Source organism: Lepidochelys kempii, chromosome 5 (assembly GCF_965140265.1).
Source record: "Lepidochelys kempii isolate rLepKem1 chromosome 5, rLepKem1.hap2, whole genome shotgun sequence".
Classification (NCBI taxonomy): Eukaryota; Metazoa; Chordata; order Testudines; family Cheloniidae; genus Lepidochelys; species Lepidochelys kempii.
Window position 1 is genome coordinate 131155096 of NC_133260.1, and position 25545 is coordinate 131180640.

The window sequence follows — 25545 nt, forward strand, 5'->3', positions numbered from 1 at the left end:
CAATTTGTCTAGGTCCCTCTGTATCCTATCTCTGCCCTCCAGCGTATCTACCACTCCTCCCAGTTTAGTATCATCCGCAAATTTGCTGAGAGTGCAATCCACACCATCCTCCAGATCATTTATGAAGATATTGAAAAAAACCGGCCCCAGGACCGACCCCTGGGGCACTCCACTTGACACCGGCTGCCAATTAGACATGGAGCCATTGATCACTACCCGTTGAGCCTGACAATCTAGCCAACTTTCTACCCACCTTGTAGTGCATTCATCCAGCCCATACTTCTTTAACTTGCTGACAAGAATACTGTGGGAGACTGTGTCAAAAGCTTTGCTAAAGTCAAGAAACAATACATCCACTGCTTTCCCTTCATCCACAGAACCAGTAATCTCATCATAGAAGGCGATTAGATTAGTCAGGCATGACTTTCCCTTGGTGAATCCATGCTGACTGTTCCTGATCACTTTCCTCTCATGTAAGTGCTTCAGGATTGATTCTTTGAGGACCTGCTCCATGATTTTTCCAGGGACTGAGGTGAGGCTGACTGGCCTGTAGTTCACAGGATCCTCCTTCTTCCCTTTTTTAAAGATTGGCACTACATTAGCCTTTTTCCAGTCCAGACTTCCCCCGTTCGCCACGAGTTTTCAAAGATAATGGCCAATGGCTCTGCAATCACAGCCGCCAATTCCTTTAGCACTCTCGGATGCAACTCGTCCGGCCCCATGGACTTGTGCACGTCCAGCTTTTCTAAATAGTCCCTAACCACCTCTTTCTCCAACAGAGGGCTGGCCATCTATTCCCCATGTTGTGATGACCAGCGCAGCAGTCTGGGAGCTGACCTTGTTAGTGAAGACAGAGGCAAAAAAAAGCATTGAGTACATTAGCTTTTTCCACATCCTCTGTCACTAGGTTGCCTCCCTCATTCATTAAGGGGCCTACACTTTCCTTGGCTTTCTTCTTGTTGCCAACATACCTGAAGAAACCCTTCTTGTTACTCTTGACATCTCTGGCTAGCTGCAGCTCCAGGTGCGATTTGGCCCTCCTGATTTCATTCCTACCTGCCCGAGCAATATTTTTATACTCTTCCCTGGTCATATGTCCAAACTTCCACTTCTTGACAGCTTCTTTTTTATGTTTAAGATCCGCTAGGATTTCACCGTTAAGCCAAGCTGGTCGCCTGCCATAAAGTTCTTTAAATTTCTTCCATAGTTCTTCCATAAAGTTGGAAAGTTCTTTCCAACTCTAGTCAGTTAGTGGGTTGGTTTATGTCTGAAGCATAAGGGTTAATTTCCCTTTTTAATGTTTATTATGACAGCTATAACTGAGATATTCATAGAAATAGCTTATCCTACTAAGCTCTTTGTCTCAGTGAGTTCTATGGGTTAATTATGTATGCACGGTGTCAAAAAATAATTTGTCAGTTTTAATTTCTTTGGTCTCCCCTTCTTGATTTGAGAGGGTAAATAGGAGCACCCAACTGCCATTCTCTATGCCATTTATTCTTTTATATACCCCTTTATTGTGTCACCTTTTATTTATCTCTTCTCCAAATGAAGGATTTTTAGTACAGCCACATATGCAAGCTGTTCCATGCTTCTAATCACTTCTTTTCCCTTTTCTACCCCTTTTCTATTTTGCTATATCCTTTTCAAGGTGGGGTGCCCAAAACTGACGTAAAAAAATCAAAGTCTTCCTCAAGCCACAGATGGCTCATCAGGCTGATACAGTTTTATAGACATGTCAGTTTCCATAGCCAACAGTACACAAGGGACTGCTGTGACCTTTTACTTTCCTAATCCTATAGATCAAGTACCCATTTTGCAGCTGGGTGAATTGGAGGCGGCCCTTCAGTGTGAGATCAAGCGAAACTCAAACCCACAACCTTTGGGTTTGTAACTGAGCACTTTAATCTCTCGGCCATCACCCCTTGTGAAGGTGTGGGTATGCCAGCAGTTTTATAATGGCAGTATGGTATTTTCACTATTATTTTCTTTCCTATTCTGAATACACCCTAACATCTTGTTAGTTTTTTTGCATCCACTGACAGATGTTTTCACTGAGCTGTTCATGATGATGCCTATGTCTTTTTCCTAAGTGAGAAGAATTAATTTAGAACCCATCCGTGAGTTTCTAGTCCATGACAGAAGTTTACCTCTCCTCTTTTGTGACTTAATAGCCTCTTGTAAAGGATCTCAAAGGCTTTTTGAAAGTCCAAATAAATTATATTTTTCACTTCTTCTTTATCCGTTGTGTTACTGACTCTCTCAAAGCATTCTAACAAGTTAGAGGGGCAAGATTTTCACTTTGCATAAGCTGTGCTGATTTGTCCTGTTCATAGCATGTTGATCCAAGAGTTTTATGTAACACTAGCTTTAATTATTTTTCAACAAATTTATGCTTTTTGTGACTTACTGATATTTCCATGATCCTTCCATAGTGCCTTTTTAAAAAATGGATACAGTGATTATACCCAGTGTAGTGGCTAGATTTAATGACTGAGTACACAGTATCTTAGTAACTCAGCCACTTCATTGTTAATTTCCTTCAGGACTCTTGCATGAATACCATCTATTAAAGGAGGTTTATTAAAACTTAAATGATGATTTTGTTCCAGCATATTCTATTTGACATTTCAGTGTCTGACATCACTTCATCCTCATTACCTATGTGAAGTTCTGAAGTAGGCAGAAGACAGGAGGAGGAAGTGAAGTGGCTGTGTACATGCTAGCGCACACACACACGTTTACTGTTAAAAAGTTTCCAGCAACTTTCTTGGATGGAATTCGAAATCTAGGCCACTTGTTGGACTCTCTCTCTTGCTTTAGTTCAATTTTTATAGGTGTTCAAATCCTACTGTGGTAGGTGCCACATATGAACCTAGGGAGATATCGACCCATCAAACTTAATGGGGATTCTTCATCTCCCTGGCACTTCCCTCGGATTCCTGCTAATGGCTGCAGCAGAGCTACCGGGAGAAACTGACAAATGGTGCTCCAAGTCCCTGAGTCATGGTCACCTTCCACCATTTCTTTCCAGTGAGAGGGAGTCTTTGAGTGCAGGGTGGAAAGTTGAGGGAAATATTTCCTGCATGTATCCCTTAGCACTGAGGAGAATGGCTTCAGGGACGGATACCCTTCACCCTCACTCTGTGACACTGGAAGCGGGAGAAGAACTAGTTCTCTCTGACTCTATATTCTTGAGTCCAAGACATCAAGCCTTCGAGCTTTTTGTTTTGATGGAGTCCTTTAAGAGACAGCAGAGAGCAGATGCTATGGCATCTCTTAAATAGGATTCAATTTACACCACCCTACATGGTGAAGTCAGGCAGTGGCAGGACGTTCACCACCACTGACTGACCTAGCAGGGTGGATGTGATTGGATGAAAGGATACAGAATCTTAGAATAGTGTGTTCTTCTCACATTGTGTTGTGTTAAGTTTCTTAAAACCATCCCACATAGTTACAAGTACCTACTTTAAAAGACTTTAATGTTTCTTAAGACCTATCTTGGATGGTTATAATCCTTTGGCGCTTGGTGCCTTTTATGTTATCTAGATGTATTTAGTGAGATCACTTTGTGGTATTTATTTAAATGAACTGTTGTGTTTGCATCTTGCAGGTTATCCGTACTTTAGATCCTAAACAAAACCAGGGCACAGCTCCTGAGATTCAGGCTCTGAAAAATCAACTGCAGGAACGGGACCGAATGTTTCATTCATTAGAGGTAACAATCCGTATGTTTTCTCTTGGCTGTTCTAGGTTTTCCAGATTTTTTCCATGTTTGCTAGATATGCTCTAGGAATTGTTTTGGGGAAGTGCTCGGGCCTGTGTTACACAGGAGGTCAGACTAAATTATCACAATGGTCCCTTTTGGCCTTGGAATCTATGAATCCAGGCATTTTGGGTTCAGGCAATGTCTGTCTAATACATATTATCCATTCTTGTCATACAGCTTTAAATGTATGGTCTTTTTGTTTTCTTTTCTTTTTTTTTTTTTTCTCCCCTAGAAAGAATATGAGAAAACAAAGACGCAAAGAGAGATGGAGGAGAAATTTATTGTGAGTGCCTGGTATAATATGGTAAGATGCTCCAAACTGTATTAGGATTACAATTGTCAGACTTTGTTGGTGGTGTCTGTGTGGCATTTATCATGAACCCTTTTCATTTAAGTACAATATAGTTGTTTGAACAGAAAAAAAAACAAAAAACTGTCCTGTGTGCACACAGATAGATGAGTGAATTTGGCTCAGTAATCTATAAACAAGACAACACTAAAAAATATAAATAATTAAAGCATGTACCTGTATCTTGTAGCTATGCTTGCCATAACTTAAAGTGGATACACAAAATGCTGAAAGAGATCATGTTGATAACAGACATCAGGTTAAACATGAGTTCATAATATAAAAGTCAAGTTGGTTTTCCTTCCTTGATTGCTCACAACCTTCAGTGTATTTATTTATACTTCATTAAAATGTCTCTGAAAGAGGTTCTAGACACTGGTTATTGACTGTTATGGTCCCCTACCATGGCAGTTAGCCAAGTTATGCATATTTGGTTTTGTTAATCATAGAATCATAGAATATCAGGGTTGGAAGGGACCCCAGAAGGTCATCTAGTCCAACCCCCTGCTCAAAGCAGGACCAATTCCCAGTTAAATCATCCCAGCCAGGGCTTTGTCAAGCCTGACCTTAAAAACCTCTAAGGAAGGAGATTCTACCACCTCCCTAGGTAACGCATTCCAGTGTTTCACCACCCTCTTAGTGAAAAAGTTTTTCCTAATATCCAATCTAAACCTCCCCCACTGCAACTTGAGACCATTACTCCTCGTTCTGTCATCTGCTACCATTGAGAACAGTCTAGATCCATCCTCTTCGGAACCCCCTTTCAGGTAGTTGAAAGCAGCTATCAAATCCCCCCTCATTCTTCTCTTCTGCAGGCTAAACAATCCCAGCTCCCTCAGCCTCTCCTCATAACTCATGTGTTCCAGTCCCCTAATCATTTTTGTTGCCCTTCGCTGGACTCTCTCCAATTTATCCACATCCTTCTTGAAGTGTGGGGCCCAAAACTGGACACAGTACTCCAGATGAGGCCTCACCAATGTCGAATAGAGGGGAATGGTACAGACAGTTTCTCCACACATAGCAGAGAGAACCATATTTGAGAAAACCAAAGGGGAATTTAACCAGAGTACAGTAATGGTGGCTATATAGGTAAAAACAACACTCCCTCCTTCCAATACATGAAGCTGTCCCCTGGAGCATATAAAAGGAATATCAGGGGGAACATGCACAGAGCCAGCGCAAGGCTGATGCACTACTTCCGTCCTCAAAATACAGCATAAAGTAGGGCCACGTGCTTTACCTAGCCCTTTGGACAGGGGGTATATTTCACCCTGAGTGAACCAGAGTTACCCATGACAGAGGGCATGGCCCCTTCAGAACCACCCTCCTGATAGATGGAATTTCTGATCCTTGTGGTATGTCGATGTCCCAGAAGGGAGCTTGAATCCCTCCCAGGTCCCTTCCCTTAAGATGCCTGGCAGCCAATATGCTCCCTCTCATGTTCATTAATTGGAAAGAAGAAACAATGCTCCACCACATCCTGTCTTGATTATTTGAACCTTTGGTGTGGGAAAGCAATTTCAGATGACTTTGCATAATTTCCTAATGTTATGCTTGCTTACTTGGAGATAAAACATCCCATTAACATTTAAAGGGACAATGACCACTTCAGTTTTTTTAAATTACATCACTTTGTATTTTTCCAGTCCCTGACAGATCACCTTTTAAACAGTGTGGTCTGAAATAGTTTTGTAAAAACTCCTTTATAGTTCTAAGGATTTTTCTGCTCCCCTGCACTATTCAAAAGGCTCTTATAGAGAATTACAGCACCAAACATCCTCGAGCACACTCACTTTCCCATCTTTTCTGTGCACGTGCTTGCCTGCTGCCGCTTGCCTTGTTCCCTGACTCGTCAATACCCTATTTGCAGTCCTGGGGAAGAATGTGCATATGAACTCCCCCCAGAGCAGTGCAGCTGACCAGCAAACCAGTGAAAGGGTTTGTACATCAAATGCCCTCAGATTATCAAAGTCAACAAACTAGAAGGAGAAGACTCAGTCTGTTGTGACAGGAATTTTCTCTTCTGTGTGACATGAGCCTGAAAACTCTCCATCATACAAGCATTCACAATTACCTATATATATCATGTTAATAGTTTAGATACAGCAGCTATGGGTAAGGATAAACAAATGAGTTCTCATCGCATGACATACTTGAATAGCAGTTCACACAGTCAAAGCAATTTACAGTTTGTGAAGACCAAGACTATAACAGGGTTCAAAAAAGAACTACCATATATATTCAATCGTAAGCTGGTTCATTTATAAGCCTACCCCCCGCGCCCCCCTTCTCCCCTCCCCCCTGGATGGATAAGTAAAAATGGAATTTTTATAATTCAGAGGTCGACAAACTTTGGCTCCTGGGCCATCAGGATAAGCCGCTGGCGGGCAGAGACAGTTTGTTTACCTCAAGTGTCCGCAGGCACGGAGTAAACCTACGTAAACAAACTGTCCAGGTGCACCAGCTGCTTACCCTGACGGGCCGGGACAGCAACTGGTGGGGAAATTTGGGGGGGAGAGAAGCTGGGGGTCAGGGGAGTAACCCCTGTGACCACCCCCCACATGACCCTAGCCCGGGACCCCCACAATCTCCCCATCCCATCCCTTCCCACCTTAGCTGGGGCGGGCCAGGGGAGGATGTCTCTGGCCTGGCCGGAGCCGCTCTGGCAGGCTGAGCGGCGTGGCTGCAGCCTGCTCCGGCTGGCGGGGCCAAGCGGCGTGGCTGCAGCCTGTCAGCCCTGGAGCTGCAGCTGCTTCGGAGGCTGGGGGGAGAGCAGCGTGGCCAGAAGCGGAGAGACTCTGGCCCCGCCTCTTCCCTTCTGGCTCTGCTGTCTGTGCTGCCTCTGCTTGCCCCCTCTGTTGGGGGGAGGGGCTATGTCCCCCTCTCTGCCCATTCATAAGCTGATCCCCTTCTCTGATGCTTCCCTTTTTTACTAAAAAATTCGGCTTATGAACAAGTATATACGGTAGATAAATTCATGGAAGATAGGTTCATCAATGGCTATTAGCCAGGATGGGCAGGGATGGTGTCCCTAGCCTCTGTTTGCCAGAAGCTGGGAATGGGCGACAGGGAATGGATCACTTGATGATTCCCTGTTCTGTTCATTCCCTCTGGGGCACCTGGCACTGGCTACTGTCAGAAGACAGGATACTGGGCTAGATGGACCTTTGGTCTGACCCAGTATGGCCGTTCTCATGTTCTTACAAACATCATCCCGTTAGTCCTCACAAAACCCCTCTGAGGGAGGGAATTACCATTCTCATTTTAGAGTTGGAGACAGAAAGGTATTGACTTGCCGCAGGTGAGTGACAGCTGGATGTAGAACCCGGGAATCCCTGATTCCAAATCCTGTACTTAAACAGCTAAACCTCCCCTCCCCTGAATAGCAGCACCCATTTGTGTTCAAAGTGTTGCCTGTTACAGATGTGTCATATATGTTGGTTTGTAAATTCCATGTGGCAGAGATTTTGTTTGGCATGAATTTATGAAGTGCTGTATATAGTCTCAACAGCATGGAAATAACAATGGTCTTTTTCCTGGTCCACTCACAAGTTTCTGTTGCTCTTTTTTTCTCTGAAATGACCAGGTCCCTTTAAGGCCCCTTGTTTCCCAGGCCTTGTCTACACTTTAAAGTTTTGCCAGCATAGCTATGCCTGTTGGGAGGGTGAAAAAGTCAGATTCCTAACCAGCATAACTATGCTAGCAGAAGACCTAGTGGAGATGCAGTTAGACCAGCAAAAAAGTGCTTTTGCTGATATAGTTTATTTTGTTTAGGGACTGGTATAAAGTATACCTGCAAAAGAACTCTTCTGCTGGTATAAGCTGAGTCTGCTCTGGGATGGTTTGCTGGTACAGACAAGGCCCAAGTGGGAATGCTGCTAGTTCAGCTGGCTGGCTATTCTGCAGGTCCAGATGGGTGGCTATAGCTTCAGCTGCTTCTTCCTTCCAGGTTAGGCCTCCGTTCTTCTCCACTGCCCAGACCAGTCTCTCTCTCTCTTTCTCTCTCCTGATTCTCTCAATTAGAACTGTCTGAGCGCGTGCTGTCAGGAATTTTAATTTTTAATCTCTCCCAGTCAATCAGCAGTCAGGAGCCAGCATGGCCAATTAGCTCCTGCTGCAATCATCAACAACAAACATATTTGTGTTTTCTCTCAGAACAAATTCCTGCCATTTATAATATGCTGATATTTCCATGTGAGAAATGCATTGCTAAAAGTTGAGAGATGCACCTTATTTTTATTTGAAAATAACTTAAAAAAAAAAGAGTGCCCGGGCAATGTGTGGTTGCAATGTATGCAGAAAATCATGCTCAAGTATGGGAGGGCATAACTTACTATCCTTGAAACCTTTTTGCTTGATTACTACAAACTTTGAAAGTAAAGCAGCCTTTTTACGCTTGCAAAAATACACATTTTTCACACAATTCTCTGGCAAAATGTCAAAGTCCCAAACAGGTTAGATGGTGCTGATAACGCAAAGGAAAGACAAGTAGTAAATGGACAACACGTTGAGAAGCATGCACGAATGTTCACTAATGAGTTTGTCTTTATTCACAGGGAATGACTCTGCATAAAAAAGCAGCAGAAGATAGACTGGCTAGTACAGGCTCTGGACAGTCCTTCCTGGCTAGACAAAGGCAAGCCACCAGCACAAGGAGATCTTACCCTGGTCATGTCCAACCAGCTACAGCAAGGTAGAGAAGCCTGGCCTTTAGAAAGGAATCAACCCTGTGATCCAGGCATACTTTGTTCCACGTGACGTTTCAGGAAATGCAACTAGCATCCTTTCTCTATCTTTATTCCTCGTTACCACTGTTATTTCTCATTGCAGGAAGGGGATTTATTATGATTTCTCATTGTTTTAATGCCCTCCATTCTTATTTTTTTGGAGTCGTCTTCTTTCTCTCTCTTTAAATGTGCCAAAATTTTGAAAACATCCAGAGGAGTGCTTTATTATAATGGAGTTTTTTAAATTTGTATGAAGTTGTCATCTCTTACCTAATGTCTGACATAGGCTATGTAGCAAACATACATTTTCTGTCACAAATGGTATACGTGTATCTACGTGTGTTACTATCGTTTATAAGACTCTCTTTGTTGAAAGGGAATTACTCTCCTTTTTACTATGTAGTAATCTGTTTAAAATAGCTGAAAATCCTTTATAAGAAATGCAAAATTGCTGCATAAAATTGTTATAAAACATGTTTCCTGGGGGGGGGACCCTGCCACCCTAGACATTAGCATAGGTGCCAACTTAGCTACATCCTGTGACACCTGATGTGGAATGTTTACAGAACAAAAATGAGTTTCTCCTTTCAAGTGAAGAGGTTGCTCCTGTTCTTGGCACTTGGCATTTAATAGGGAAGTAGGATGATTTGGAGACCATTCTTTCATTCTTTTTCTCTTAAAAGGCTTCAGATCTGCTTTTATTTCTCCACTGGTATTGTCTATTGTTTGCTGCCACAGGTGAAATGTTTCAGATTGTTCTCCCCACTCTGGTTGGTTGAGTATATCCAAAAAGAAAGATCAAGAAATATTTGTAATGCTTTAATGTGCTACAGCATCATTGATTTAAAAGAAGGTATTTATTTTAAAGCTTTGTAATGGTGGACTAACCATACATCAGGGATCAAGGCCCAGCTGAATATTGTTGAGGTTAATGTATTCAAATTGTCATCTACCACTGAAAGATTTATTTTTAATATGTCAATTAGGAGGATGATTATATCAATTGCCTTACTAATGGTAGCTGTGCCTTTAGACAAGTTTGTTGCTTACTCTATTGAAAACTCTGTTTGTAGTCTAATTCTTTTAACACATACCTGTCCATTTATATGTAGCATCTTCGCTTTGATTGGTAAGACAAGTGAGTGGTTCTCACTGCTGACATTAATTTAGGACAGATACTCCTACAAAGTGCTGAGTATTTGAGTGTTCTGAATGCCCTAAATTCCCAATAACTTCTTGAAGAGTTGAAGATGCTCAACACCTAGCACCTCTTAGGATCAGCCTTTATGGATTTACTAGTAGGGGAGCTTTGTATGTGTGTGTTTTGTGACATCACCTTCAACATAAATCTTGCTCCTGATATGGTGTGCATACAATCTAGTTTCTAAGTTTAAATTTTGTAAAATTATTTTAATCTCTTGCCCAATGCAAAACTTTCCTTCCTATAAATCCCTTCAAAAGTAGCTCACCTTGGCTTTTTTAAGCATTCCAAGGTATATTTTAATCTAACCTTTTGATTTAAAATGGTCAAAGGACCCTGAAGGACCAGTACATATGGATTCAAAGACAGTGACATCTGTAAGTGCTGTTTTATTCCAGAGCACATCCAACTGTTCATACCTAATCCATTTAAAAATGGCCATTAAATATATGTTGAAAGCATTTATCTTGATTCTGATTTTCCCAGCAATACAAAGAACATCTTCTGACATCCATGAGCAAAATGTTTGTCTTTTATTCCAAAGAGAGAGAAATAATTGTTTAGTAGTGTTATATGTAGAGTAGTGATCAAAAAGACTTTATAGCTGTTGTCTGCCCTCTGTACTGTGCCTAAAATTAGGTTAGGTAAGATATTTCCTGTAGTATGTGTAAAGCTAACAATGTAAAGGCAGTTCAGGCATAAACTGATATTTGCCTTCCTGTATTTTGTTGAGAAACAAAATGCTAAACGGACAAGTTTCGTAAGTGCCATCTAGCAATATGATTATTCAGACACACGTCTTTTGTGGAGTTCAGACTGGTCACTTTAGGAACCTGTCTTGTGCGTAGTGTGTGTAAGGGAGCAAGAGGTAGTCAATGTCCATGAATAAGTATGTACAGCATTTTTCAGCCCCTAAGAAGGAACCCAAGAATATTTAAGGCTTTGTTTTTATTTTTGTCTGTCAGGCTCTTCCTTTGCACCACCATCTGCCAAAATCTACTTGTGAAAGAAGGGGGTTCCAAAATTGTAATGGGGAGGCTATATCTCCAAGTTTGTCTACTGAGTCCATTTAAGATTACTGTTAATTAGATGTATATCTGAAAGAAACTCCGATACAATTTCCATCCTAAAATTAAACAACTTGCTTTTGTTTTTTAGTTTTTTCTCTCTCTTTTCTGGCTTCTTCTCCCCCTCTTTGTTGCCACTGGTCCCTTGAGGTCTACTTTTTTTTTTTTTTTGGAGCCCACTCTCTTTTTATTTTGGCCTTCCTCTTCCTTTCCCCACAAGATCAGATACTATCTGAGGTGCTTCCCATAGTTCTTTCTGAGCATCTGAGTGAAATCTGCACTATCCTGTTGAGTTTTATGCTACTTTTACAGAGGACACTGTGTAGATAGGAAGAGCAGAGACTAACACTGAGTCTATATTTTGCTGCTGTTGTGGATAATTACAAGTTTATATGAAAACTGCCGTCACTATTTCTAATACCATAAATTAGTACTAAATAAAGTACACGTACAGTACTGCCCTGCTCACCTAAAAATGTTACTTCCCTGATGGGAGAACTAATTTGCATTCCTGCAAGAGGTAAACACCCCTTTTGGGCAGCAACACTTTTAGCTGATAATGACAGAAAAGCTGAGCAGTCCATACGAGCCCTTTCTGGGGTTCCTAACAACTGTGGCAATGTCAGGCAGGCACCTTCTTTTTGTAAGCTTTGTATTAACTAAAATAAAAGCAAATGGTCTAATGCGTAAGCAAGTCCACAAGATTCCAGGCTGAGACCACTACTTTACAGTGCTGTCAAGCGGTTGGAACTTAACTTCTTTTATATTCAAGGACATGTGTGGATTCAAGCTTGTAAAGTGCCAAGCATGTGATAGTAGATACATAATAAAGAAGAATATTAACAGTCCATTTTTTCCCTAAGAATACTTAGCACTTGTGTAATGGTTTACATTTTTCAGAATGCTGTATAAACAGTAACAAACTGATTTTAAAGTTAACTTTTAGCCAAAGTGTAGCACAAAAGAGAAGTCTAATATAGAAATACACATTTATAAACGTTTTAAAATGAAAATAATACGAATAGGAAATTGCCAATTATTTTTTCACTGTATCCTTCTTGATATTAAGCAAATAAGAATCCTTTGCAATTCTAGTGTCACCAGCAGGTGACTTCTGTAATTTCTACATTCACTTTAACAAAAATTGCTAGCAGTTTTCTATTCCAATGGATTGCATTAGGAACTTTATGTTCATTAGTGTATGAAAGGGTGAATTTTTAAAATCCTGTTTAGAACTACTCTACCTGCCACTTTCTAGCATTGAGTTATTCTAGCATTCTTAACATTGAGTGGTATGTGCAAGTTGCTAAGATGCATTCAAATGATTTCTGCATTCTTTCAATATTCCTCTACATCAGATTGTCTACTTGGCAGCTTCCTGGTTGATTTGTAATAGTTTTTTTTTTTATTTGCTTTGATGCTTTGGCATAGATGTAGTAGTTAGATTATACTTTATCTCACCACTCCCTTTAGACAGTGACTCTGAGGAAGAATACCATGAATGTGTCTTTCCAATTTTTCATTTTCTATGAAACATACTTAGAACAACACCTGGATCTGATGCCTTAGATTGAGAATTTTTCTCTTTACTTTTACTCTTGGAGAGGATTGGGAGGAAAATCTTTTTGCATTCGTAGGGCCAAATACTTAAATCTGACTTCAAGTAGGTTTATATGGGTGTAAATTGAATTGAATTTGGCCCTTTATGTTTTACAATGTCTGTCATTAAAATAATTAGATCTCCCCAAAATGATTCTATATAGGACTTAGGCAGTCACATACTTATGGTGTCATGTACAGCAGTGGTTCTCAACCAGGGGTCCGGGGCCCCTTGGGCCACCAAGCAGGGCCAGCATTAGACTCACTGGGGTTCAGGGTAGGAAGCCCTACTCACCTAAGCCCTGGGCCCTGCCACCTGGGGCTGAAGCCTGAGCAATGTAGTTTGGTGGGGACTCTGTGGCATGGGGCCCCGTGCCATTGCCCTGCTCGCTACCCCCTAACGCCGGCCCTGGCTTTTATAGGCAGAAAACCAGTGGCTGTGACACAGGTGGGCCGTGGAGTTTTCATAGCATGGTAGGGGGGGCCTCAGGGAAAAGAAGGTTGAGAGCCCTGGTCTACAGTGTCTCAGAGACCTGGATTACTCTTGGTGAAGCCTCTTCTCAACAAGACCTAAAATGAGCTCCCTTGCACTGGACAGCAAAATGACTTTCAACCATCCTGCCTTAAAATTACTGTGTTGCCTGAAGCGTGCATGGGATTTTCCCCTTTAAACTGAAAAGGTGAATCTAATGGTCACAAAATTGAGGAATAAGATTAATAATGGTTTGAGCCAAGTCAATCCTAGCTCAGCCTTGCCCACTTCCCTGCACAGTTCTCCCAGCACACTTCACTTTTGGGAATAAAACCACTTCTCCTGCCTACCTGTCTTTTCTCATTAAAAATAGATATAATTTGGCATGATCTGGTGTGCCTGGACATGTGAGCCCGTCACATTTCAAGGGGAAAATCCTGACTGAGTCAGAAACACCCCGACCTCATGTCTGCTGAAGACACTAAGCCCCTAAAACAAGCAAAAAGTGTTGCTATATGTACGCCACTGGCTGACACTTTCAGGGAATTGGAAGGCTTCTCAGCAATTTTATTTCAGATCCTAGTTGGGTCTTGTGGGTCCTCGGCAGTGGAACTCCTCAAGCATGAGCAGTTGACATTTCTTCCCTGTCTGGAATTCAGGAAGGCAATTGAAGCTTGTTAGTGACTCTGCAGCCAAATCTAGGTGAAAACAAGAGGATTTTTTTTCCTCAGCTGAAAAAAGGGAGGAAGATCTGTTCCAAGGTATAAAACTCCAAGGAGCAGTGTGTTTTTCTTTGTAAGATTTTTGCTGCTGTTTGTGCACCGTATGAAGCAGAATACTGAACACCTGGGCTCCTGGAACTGATTTAAGTTAGTTTTTGAGTTACGGCTGACTAAACAAGAAACTCCAGAAAGGTGCTTGTTTCCCATCAGAATAAGGTTGTCTTTTTCTACCATGCCAACCTCAGATTTTTCCCATTTGGCACAATAGATCTCTGGAGATTCACTGCAACCAGCACCATAGCTGGAGAATTTGAATGCTTCTCTTGTTTTTCCTTTCTTGACTTTAATGTTTTCATTGGAGATTGAGACATGAGTGTCATTTTTAAAATTATCAACTCATTGAATTGGACAGATGGTGACATTTAACAAATAAAAGTAGACTAGAAAGCCCTAGAAAACTCTTCTAAAAGCAATATGCATTGTTTCCCAAACTGCACTATCCTACAGGACATCAAATTAACACCTAACAGTGGATTCAAGGCAATCTAATTGTTTGATATCAAAAACAGCTGATGGGTTAGAAACAGTTCATGACGAATGCTCTACAGTCTAGGTGAAAGGCTGATCCTTTTGAAATGTATGGGCATTTTGCCACTGATCTCAGTGGGGCAGGTTTTCACTCCACATTTGAAGAGACTTGCTGAGATAATGGGGTTTCTCTAAAGTGGTTCTGCACATTGGTTGGTGCTAATGGAGAATTGGAGATTTTCTCTGCTGCTGTTCATTGTGTACGTGAAGCCAGTTGGAGAACTGACAAAGGAGGCATAGCCTGACATATTATATGTTGATACCACAATTTAAAGTAAACCCCCATCTCATGGGATCACAGGAATTCTCTCTCAGTGCTGTTCTGTTGCCTCAGATTTCAAAGCGGGTTTGAGACAGCTGGTTGAAGCACTGTCCAGACAAAATGAAAGTTTTACTTATAGGGGAAGAGATGGGACAACCGGGAAATCATTTGTATTTGGTGGCAGCCTTATTTACTGCTAGGTGCTGGCGTGTTTTGCAGTTAGGCATGGGAACAATTTTTGAACAGATGCTGAAGGTTACAGTTAGGGAGAAATGGCTATTTTCATCTTCAAAAAAGTGGACGTTTCAGCCTTTACTTCCAGCTGTGGATCCTCAGGACAATGATCTTTGCTTTTGTGGTGCCAGTTTTAGGGCCACCATTGAAAATGCACTGAAAGGTTGCAGCTACTTCAAAACTTAACAGCATTCAGGTGGCCTCTTCCTAGAGGAATCTTTGCTGCCCACAGTTCAGAAACTGCTTATTATTCAGCCATTATGCTTCCATGTCTTGCTAATTTATTAGCATTATTAAAAACCTGTCCTACACTGTCACTGTGCTAAGATGGCATGGTAACAAAAATGCCAAAGATCTGAATTGCTGTGACAGAAATAATTACACAGGGAGATAGTAATAGAAAAGATGAGTAAACTAAATGTGGCACTCATCTTACAAAAGAAAGCAAGCACTTGCCTTACAATTGCTATCCTGCCAGTGTAACTTGAATGCCCCTAATGGCATACATTTTAAGAGAACACAGCGGGGGCTGTCCAGTGGAGTTTTGTTGGGGTTGGGGTTATGCCTGCTTTCATTTATCAACTTTAGTGAGAATCTGGGATGAGAGGTGAAGAACATGGTGAGGCAGAATATTTATAAAGTGATCAATTTTCTCAAGATCCTTGCATTGAAGGAGCTATTATTAATAATCAGTATTATTAATACATTTGTAGAGAGCCAAATGGGGAAGTGTTGGAAACACCAGTGAGGAAGGAAAAACGATTAGAAGTAGGAATGAGGAAGATAATGAAACGAGATTCAACATGGAAACATGCAAGATAATAAATCTGGAGAAAATATATCCAAAGCACATACTCACTGGATGCAAATACTTGGGAACGGCATAGTGTAGGGGTGATAGATGACAAATTGCAATGTGACACAGAAGCTAAAAGGGAGAGTGAGCCATCAATTCTTCACAGTTGACACTGCAACCTTTAGTGTCCTCAGCTCTTACATCATTCTGAAAAATAACATTATTTTAGCCATAAATAGTTCATCCCGCTTACAGACAATTTCTCAGATTTTCGGTGGGCTCTGACAATTTCCAATACAGAGTTCTATCCTTCAGAATAGCCACAGCCCCCAGAGTCTTTACCAAGGTTTTGTCTATGGTAGTAGCTCATATCAGATGTCATGGCCTCCTCGTCTTCCCTTACATCAGTGACTGATGCCTCGCTGTCAAATCCTGCCATGAAGCCTTTATGTCAATCTCTGTGATGCTCCGTCTCCTTTTCTCACTGTGGGTCAGCATGAATATCGAATAATCTTTTCTTACCCCTGCGCAATCTTTGAATTTTATCAGGGCAATCTTGAATTCTCACTGCAAAGGTGTAGTTGCCCACAAATAGGTTCCAGACCATGAATGATATCATAGTTCACATCACGAGCAATCCTAGGGTAGAGGTCAAAACATGTCAGTCCCTCCTTGGCCACGAGGCCTCGTGCACCTATGTCACTCCATTTGCAAGATTCCGCCTTCATTGCCTACAGTCAGTTTGCTCCTCAAGTCACCATTCCATGAACTTCACACTGACAGTTCCCGCCAAGGTACTGTCTTCCCTCCTGTGATGGACAAATCTTCATCACATACGTGTAGGGGGTCCCCTTTTTCCCCTCACCACCAGACAAGGTGATCATTACGGCTGTGTCTCTACATATGGGCAACCACACAGCACAGGGAATGTGCACATCTCGAGAGTCCAGAATGCACATCAATGTCCTGGAACTACAGGTAGCACGGAAGGTGTGCAAGTCCTTTTTTCCTTTCATCTGCTTTCATCATGTCCTCATAATGTCAGACAAAACTACAATGGTCTTCTACGTCAGCAAACAAGGGGGAGCGAGATCTGCCTCCCTGTCTACAGAAACAGTCCATCTCTGGAACTGGTGCATCAAGAATCAGTCACCCTATCTGCAGCCTACCTTTTGAGGATGCAGAATGTGCTCACAGACTCCCTCAGCAGACACTTCGCAATCGACCGTGAGTGGGAACTTCATGACACTGTGCTCCACAACATTTTCACACAATGGGGGACCCCAGGAATCTGTTCGCTTTCCAGGCCAAAAACAAATGTGCCACATTTTGTTCCAGAGGAACCCTCAGTTACCACTCCTACAGTGACACTTTCCTTTCCTGGTCATACCAGTTCAATTATGCCTTCCTCCTGCTACCATTGCTGCCACGAGTGTTACTCAGGAACCGACAGGACAGAGTAACAGTTATCCTGATCGCCCCTTTCTGGCCCAGACAGTTTGGTTCCCCAACTTCCTACGCCTGTCGTCTCCCTTCCCATTACTCTCCCAATATTCCCTGTGCTCCTGAGCCAGTGCAATGTCAGGATCAGACACTCTAATCCACTAACAGTTCTCCTCAGGGCATGGTATTTGGATGGTCATCAGCCCTAGAACGGGTGTGCTCCTCGGCTGTGTGAGACATTCTCTCTTATAGCAGAAAGAACTCAACTAGGAAATGTTACCAATCTACTAGAAACACTTCTCATCCTGGACACAGCATTCTACCAAAAATTATGGGTATTCCACTCATCCTAGACTATATCCTATCTTTAAAGACATCGGGCCTGTCCCTCAGTTCCACGCTAGTCCACTTGGTGGCTGTTAATTCGTTACATCCCCCTATGGAGGGCAGCTCTATTTTTGCACACTTGCTAACCAGTTGATTCTGGAAAGGCCTGATAAGGACTTTCCCACCTCCTCAAAAGATGACACCCCCATTGGACTTGAATCATGTCCTTTCGGTTCTAACACGGCCCTCCTTTGAGCCCTTAGTGACTTGCTCCATGTCCATTCTCTCCTTGAAAGCTGCCTTTCTCATAGCCATCACATCATCTAGGATGGTCGGTGAACTTGGTGCAGTGATGACAGATCCTCCACACCTTATATTTCCCAAAGATAAAGTTTCTTTACACCTACACACCAAATTTAAAGTGGTTTTGAAATTTCACCTTCACCAATCCATTCACATAAGTGTTTTCTTCCTGAAACCACCTGCATCTGCAGAAGAGCATAGGCTCCACTCCCTAGATGGTCAGCAAACCTTGGCCTTTTGCCTACAGAGAACAAAACCATTGAGAAAGTGCTCAAGGTTGTTTGTTGCTATAGAGGAGAGAATCAGAGGACATGCCATCTCCACCCAGGGAATTTCCAAATGGATATCTGATTGCATTCTTCCCTATCAGCTCTCAAACTTCCCCTCTCCCAATGGGGCTATGAGCACACTAAACAAGAGCCCAGACCACTACTGTAACATCTCTTCACGATGTACTCCTCCCAGACATCTGTAAAGCACCCATGTGGAGCTCTGTACACACAGTGCAAGACATTACAACCTAGTACAAGACTCGGCTGCTAATGCCTCATTGTGGACGGCGATTCTCCACTCGACCCTACCATCCTCACCCTCCACCTGCTTTGACCTGCTGGTCAGTCACCCACAGTCGAATACAATAGGGACTATCACTTGAAGAAAAAGAAGAGTTACTTACCTGTAACTAGACGTTCTTCAAGATATGTAAGTCTATATGTATTCCACTACCCGCCCTTCTTCCCCTCTGCTTCAGATCCTGATTCGGCGGTGGCAAAGGAACTGAAGAGGTGGTTGGTTCACCCTGCCTTTCATCACCTTGGTCGGAAACACGAGGCAAGCCAGGGCGTGTGTGCAGACCAACTGACACGGCTTTCAAAATCTCCGACTCCAGACGTGTGGTGCACCTGTGTAACCCACAGTGGAATACATAGAGGGACCACACATCTCGAACCTCCAGTTACAGGTATGTAACCTCCTCATCCTCAGCTGCTGGAAATCATCATAGCTCCTTCCTAGCCGAAACAATGACACATTCCAGCAGCTGAGGATCTGCCCCTATATCTTGGATTTCTCCGGTCTTATAAAACGGTGCTGCAAAAACAAGCTGCTGTTAAAATGGTAGAAAAATTTCTTGCTGTTTAAATCTTTCCTAGAAGAAGTTGTTAGCAGATTCTTTTCTAGTAATAAAACGTGCACTATTCTAGCTGGAAGGGTAATAGCATCTCTCCCTCTCTAGGACCATAGTGTATTCTGTAACGTCCTTGGCCAGACTTTACCCGTTTTTTCAAAGGACTCCCACTAACACCTTGAAGAGTACATTGTTCTCTCCATTCTATTAATGTGCATTAGCTGTGTACCTTTATATTTCACTTAGTCCTGTTGTACAAGTAGATTTGCATTATCTCACATTCTGATGAGAGTAAAAAAACAGGATTTTCCATTTAAAGAAGTAAACTCTGATCTCAGATAGCTTTAACATTTTAACTTTTTATGGCATTACTAAAATTAATTGTTCATTTTATTATTTCCAATCATCCACACCCCAGTGTGCAGGCTCATTTAGCAGTGCTTGAGTGGATAACAATGCACCTCATCTAAGGGATGTGTTATTCAAAACACACTTTATCAATATTCTGCTTTGAATGCATTCTTTAATGCATTCCTGATTTTCTTTCACTTAATTTGTTAGTCTGTTCTCTCTGTTGTGTGCACTTTCCGACTTTCCTAAATAAAAAGTATTCTGGTTAGGAGGAAACAGGTGAGAAGGGAGGCGCACAGGAAGGTCATTTTGTTACAGAAATTTGAAAGAGTACAGGCAAGTCTCGTCTTACGCGCATTTAACATGTGTGAATTCAGCTTTGCATGGTCGGCAAAAACAAAACAAAAAAGAAAAATAACAATTTCAATACTGTACCTGTAGTGCGGGCGATTCCGCCTGCGATTACACTAAATGTAATTTTGACTATACACGATTTTCACTTTACGTGCTGACTACGGAACGTAACCCCAGTGTAAGATGAGACTCGCCTGTATACTTGTATTATGTGCAGCAAACTTGAGTTACTGTATTCTTTTGGCTTCAGTAGAATTAAATCATCAGCTACAGGACTTGTGCTGTAGTTATAACTTTTGAAAGAAATGTCTTAACTTTTAGTCATAAAGATATTTTCTCTAATAAATTCAATCCAGATTTTCGTGCCACAAGAAGCATTATTAGAATTAGGTACTTATCAGGGAAATTCTTAGAGGAAAAAACCAAATTCACAGAGCATGTCTTCTATCAGAGGACAGCATTTGCTGTTTACATTGTGCTGGAATTATTGAAAATCAGAATGAGCAGACACTAGAAACAAGTCTCTCTCCTATTCTGTATATTTCTGCAGTAATATCTAAAATTTGCTTTTGATCAAAAACTTATTTTACATCAAATGACTAAAGCTTGTTAATGTAAGAATGTGACACGGGATGTGCATCAAACAAAGGCTTGCTTTGGTGCAGCTAATCAAAACTAATGCTTAATCATAATGCTTTTATCTTGTAACACTATGTGGAATTTCTCTCAGACGAGAATGGAAATTATAACTCCATTGCCTTTTTCAATGGTTAAAACTCATGATGTGAGACAGACACCTTTTTACATCTGGAAATGTTTTTTTTTTTTTTACTGATTGTGCTCACAGGCAGCAAAAATGAGTGAAACTTGTGGAGGCCAATTTCATAACTATTCCTTGAGCTTCGTATGTGTCTGACAAGGCATTCTGCACTAAGGTGTTGGGTATGGCCACTTGGGTGCAGATCCCCAAAGGTATTTAGGTGCTCAGCTTCTATTGATTTGAATTAGGTGCCTAAATACCTTTGAGGATCTGGGCCTTGGTCTGTTACTAGGAGTTGTACAAGACTCCGTTTTAGGATGTCTAAACCAGTGGTGCCAATTTCAGGTATTTTTGGAGGGGGGCAAGGGTGCAATTCCAGTTTCCCCCACCCCCTCCTCCAGCAGAAACCCCGTTCCTGTCACTCCTAGTATCTTCACCCCACCCCACCCGAGGTCTTCCTCGGCTCCAGAGTATCCCCTCTCTCTCTTACCCACACCGTGCATGAGCCTGTGCTGCCAGGACTCACTTTCTCAACAGACTCCCCTGAGCTCCGCCGCAAAGGAACTCCCACCCCATGTGCCACCAAGGCACAGCACCATTTGGCCCAGTCACCTATCTGTGTGGAGTGGCAGCCTGGTCAAATTTCAGCGCCGTTGTCACCATGCAGCTGGAGCAATGCTCTGGACCACTCTGGCAGCAGCCGTACTGTTCTAGTGTAGGACCACTGCTTAAAAGTGGCCAGGCCACAGCCATCCCCAGCTCCATGGCCTGTGGGGCTTTGACCAAATGCAAAAAGCTTGAGGGAGGTTGGGGACAAATGACCCTCCTCCCAGTCCCCCCCACCCTTCCCCCACCCCAGGTGGCAGCGCTGATCTAAACCAAGACTAGCTTTTGTTCCTCCATTCAGCTGTTAGCACATTAATCATATTGTGAATGCTTTTAGTCACCTTAATAAAATAGCAGTTGAAGCCCCCTTGACCTAGCTGAGCTATAACTTGACACAGCTTTACTAAACTGCTTAGAAAACATATGTTTTGTTTTCATTTTTAACAGTAATGAAATGTTGGCTGCTTTTTAACTTTCTTCTTTATTTTTTTATTTGCAGTGATGTGGTTGCATGACCTGCAGCATTATTTATCAAACAGGGACTGTTCAGTGCATGACTTGCTTTCTGTCCAGACTGCATAACCCAAAACTTAACCAGTTCTACCACTTAAGACTCATGGCATCTGATTTCAAAGAGAGAGATCCACTTGCAAAGAAGCTTGCCATCTTGGGGAGTGGCTTTACCATCTCCCTCTTCCACCTCCCCTCCAGAATAAAGTCTCCCCAGGAGACTGGGGCCAGGGAAAAACCAGTATTCAGAATTCCTGAGAGGGTATTTGGTAAATTGACACAGTTCCCTTTCAGCACTCCGTTTTTTCTGTCTATCCACTTTGACTACTTCATTCTGATTATTAACACACAACCTTCTGCTCCATTTCCATTTGCTAAGCTAGACAACAGCTAGTCTTAATGAGGTCATAAATGTATCTTTCTGATCATTCATCTGTTAAAGCTCTTGCACATTTGAAGGCTCTGGTCTAATCAGGTTTTAATATTTAAGGTAAAGCCAAGAAAGTTTTCTTGCAGGAAAAAACTATTACGAATTGTTGTTTGACCCTCCCATGTTCCTTAAAAAATAAGCAAGGTATATCTGCTAAGCTCCAAGCCTGGACAAACTATCATGCAATATTTTATTTACAAACACTGCATACTTTCTTAATATGTATATACACAGTAGTTTGTGACTGTTACATTTTTCTCTGTCCATTTAGCTGTCATCAGTTTCTTTCAGTAATATTTTTTTCTATCTGTGTACAAAAGTTAAACAATTCTAGAAAGGAACATGAATGGAGATAACTAGTATAAAATCAGTCTACACTTGCTGACTTACAGTATTATGCAAAATGTCCTTGCCAGCTTATTTGGGTTGTTTATATTTTACTTGTACTATTTGAGTTGTCTTTTTCTTATCCCCGTTTCAGTTGTTTCATTTCCATTTGCACTAGCATGCCTGTTTCTTTGTATTATGAAGTATTGCTATAAGATTTGCAGTATGTAGACGGTATAACTCAAAATGCTTTGTTCTGCCTATATTGACTAATTTTAAAAGCTGCTTATTTAAAATTTTAAATTCTTAAATATCCACACGTTTGTATTACTGTATTTTCATTTTGTACTTGGACAGACAGCACTGGCAAGATACAAGACATGAGGAAATGCTGTTTTGTAGTATTCTAAGTTCATGTGTTTATTGTGTAGATACTGTCGTTTTAACATCTGGGACAAAGGTGAGACCTCGTAAGCCATAGTATTCGCTAAAAAGCCTCAAGAGAATCTGGAATCATTAGTACTGTACATTGTTCCGTTTGATTAGAAGTCCAGTTCTTGAGCAACCGCATGCTTCCTACCTAGATCTCAACCCTGCAGAAACTTAGACATATCCTTAACTTTACTCATGAGCAAATTTAAGCATCAGAGCCTTAGGGGTAAATTGACCCTGTCTTTGTGCCTGCAAAGCACTTAGGAGGCTGGGTAGGGGCAGCACATCCCTTGCTTGGTACAGAGGCCTGCTCTGTGCACCCTCCTTTCACATCAGTACACAGGGATAGGTGGGGCAGGGCTGGAGGAGTATTGGGCACCCCTAGTCTCTGCAGCCTCTTCAGAACCTGTAAGGAGCATTCTGTTCAGCACCAGGTCCAACTAGCTAGGGCCTGGGCTCTCACCTTGCCCCTAATCGTAAGTCCCAGGCAACCCTCCTGGTCAAATACACCCCGGGTTTGATCAGCCTGGAGGGAAACTGCACCAGATCTGGAGGCGGTGATGTGAGGAGTGATGCAGGGGAACATGTAGCTCACTGTCCCTCTCTCTGCCTTACAGCAATCGCTGGCTCTTCTTTGGGGGCCAAAGGGAGATTAGAACTGGGGTCTCTGCAGGAGGTAGGGGAGAAAATAAGGACTGGGATGGAACTGTGTTCCTTATTCTCTCTGCTGGAGGGCAGAGGAGGATGACTCATCCCTCCACATTCCCTCTCTTGAGGGCCATGCAGGAGGTTCTTCAGTCTTATGGGATCCAAGTACTCTGCCAGGAAGGGCCCTCATCACTGCCATCAGGGAGCTGGGGGCTCATCTCTACAACCTCCCAGCCTGCTGGGGCAATGCAGTTACAGATTTCACCACCCGGGGAAGCTCAGGATGTAGGTGGAATCAGAAGCGTCACTAATCTGTCCCACACAAAGGCCTTAGGATCTGATCAGGGTGGGACAGGCAATGTTTGAACAATGCACAGCAAAGAGCCCCCTGGGCCTGGTATGTGACATTTCAGCATTAATAACCGTAGATCCCTTGCTAGGAGGTACTGTATAAACATGCCTTCTCTCCTTGTTGGGAACTGGATGAGTGGCTTTGAGCTGCGTTTTCCAACTCTGTAGTGCAGCTGGTGATGTCTTCCCCAACCGCTGCTGGATATCGATGTCTCCAGAGTTGGTAGTTTTGGGCTGGCAATGCCATTTGACTGTTGAGGGGTTAGACAGAGACTTCTGGAGTAGTGGGGCTGGGTGTGTTGGAGCTGTTCTCCCTGCCACCAGGCTGGCTGTGTAGATTAGTAGTTTACTATTCAAGCTGTTCTGAAGCCAAGGCATTTGTATCTTCCTGAAAAGTTTTTAGCCTGACATAACTGTTTGAGTCTACTCAGTGCAGTAGGGAAATGTCAGATTGAGCTAGTAACCTCAAGTAAATGTGCTGTCTTTCTTTTAATTAAGTTATCCTAGCATCTCTCCCCCAGAGGGTGATCCCAAGCATGTTTCTAATGTACTAACCGGATGTGTGCGTAAGAGACTGTTTTATTTTCTCAGTGGCAGCTTGTTTGACTGTCCTAATTTGTGTTGACCAGTTATCAAAATAACTGTTTGTGAAATTGTCAATAATATATTTTCTGTCAGAGAATGGATTTCTAGAGTGTCAACGCATTAATTTCCCTTTTCAGTTCACCTATGGATTCTTATCCTGTAACTACCAGATTGTCATGGTAGTGGCATTAATATACATATCTGTAAAAAGACAAAAATACAAGATAATGGTCAGAAGAATGCAAACATTTTAATAATGTTTTTTCCCAGTCAAATACAATAATGCTTCCAAGGCTACAAAAAAGTGTACAGTTGTTAAACAAGTTGTAAATAAAGGCTTATATAAAATGGAATCTCTTGTTTTTCTGGTCTGTTACTGTATTAGAGAAAGTGCACAAAGTGAGGTTTCTGTTAAAATTGTGGGTTTGTTAAATCTGAAGCTGTCCTTTGTAATAAGAAGCTAGTTATGCTATATATTTTTTGATTGAGATTATTAAATACAATTCAATTAAAACTTTAAGGCCTACTCATTACAGGGTCTCAAAGCTGGCCCTACATCCCACCACACAGGGACCTTTCTCGCCACCCTCCAGAAGCACATATATCTGTACAGTGTGTCTGAGTTCTGTACAAAAGGTGAACTTTGGGTAACAAGTCCATCCCCTGAAGACTGCACAGTAAAATTACAGAACAGTGAGGTAAGCGGTCATTAGTCATAGCTGGAATGCTTCACTCAACAGGTAGATTTTCAGAAATATTGGCTAGGAGGAAAAGAAAGACTTAACCATATGGGGCTTATGGAAAGCACAAAGTCAGGTATGAACTAAAGGAGGGAGGGAGAGGCCAGAGATGAAGTCAAAACTGTAAGCATGGACAGAATCATGGAATGAATTGAAAGTGAACACAAGCTTGAATGTAACGTGGAAAGTAGATGTCAGTGCAGATGCTCAAGAAAGGGAGATGATTGTGACAGCAGGGGTTGGGATGGTCGAGGAAGAGGCCAGAAGAGAAAGTTGAGGTAGTGAAGAAATTACCAAAATTTAGACTGCAACAGGGATTGGAGTAACAAACAAATTCTGGGCAATAATATAATGGAATAATATTAAGGTGTGTTTTGATATCTCTGAAAAATCAAAAAAGGTTGGCTAATAGTCTATGTTTCCAGGGAAGGCACAAAAAGTTCCAAAGAGACAAATTTCCAAG

At 42.1% G+C, this 25545-nt stretch overlaps 1 protein-coding gene across 12 annotated transcripts in view; it reads left to right on the forward strand.

The window, feature by feature from the left end:
* The window catches only part of HOOK3 (hook microtubule tethering protein 3), a 143195-nt gene extending 117881 nt beyond the window's left edge, over window positions 1–25314 (forward strand). For 8 of the 12 annotated variants that reach the window (XM_073345888.1, XM_073345893.1, XM_073345898.1 and 5 more), the window contains 4 exons: window positions 3617–3721; window positions 4005–4076; window positions 8678–8814; window positions 21559–25314. In XM_073345888.1, coding sequence (XP_073201989.1) covers window positions 3617–3721; window positions 4005–4076; window positions 8678–8814; window positions 21559–21574 — 330 coding nt within the window. In that variant the 3' untranslated portion in view covers window positions 21575–25314. Of the gene's footprint in view, window positions 1–1802; window positions 1936–3616; window positions 3722–4004; window positions 4077–8677 lie in introns of those variants that run through there. The other 4 variants (XM_073345889.1, XM_073345891.1, XM_073345890.1 and 1 more) reach the window with 4 other exon arrangements.
* The last annotated feature ends 231 nt before the right edge of the window (window positions 25315–25545 follow it).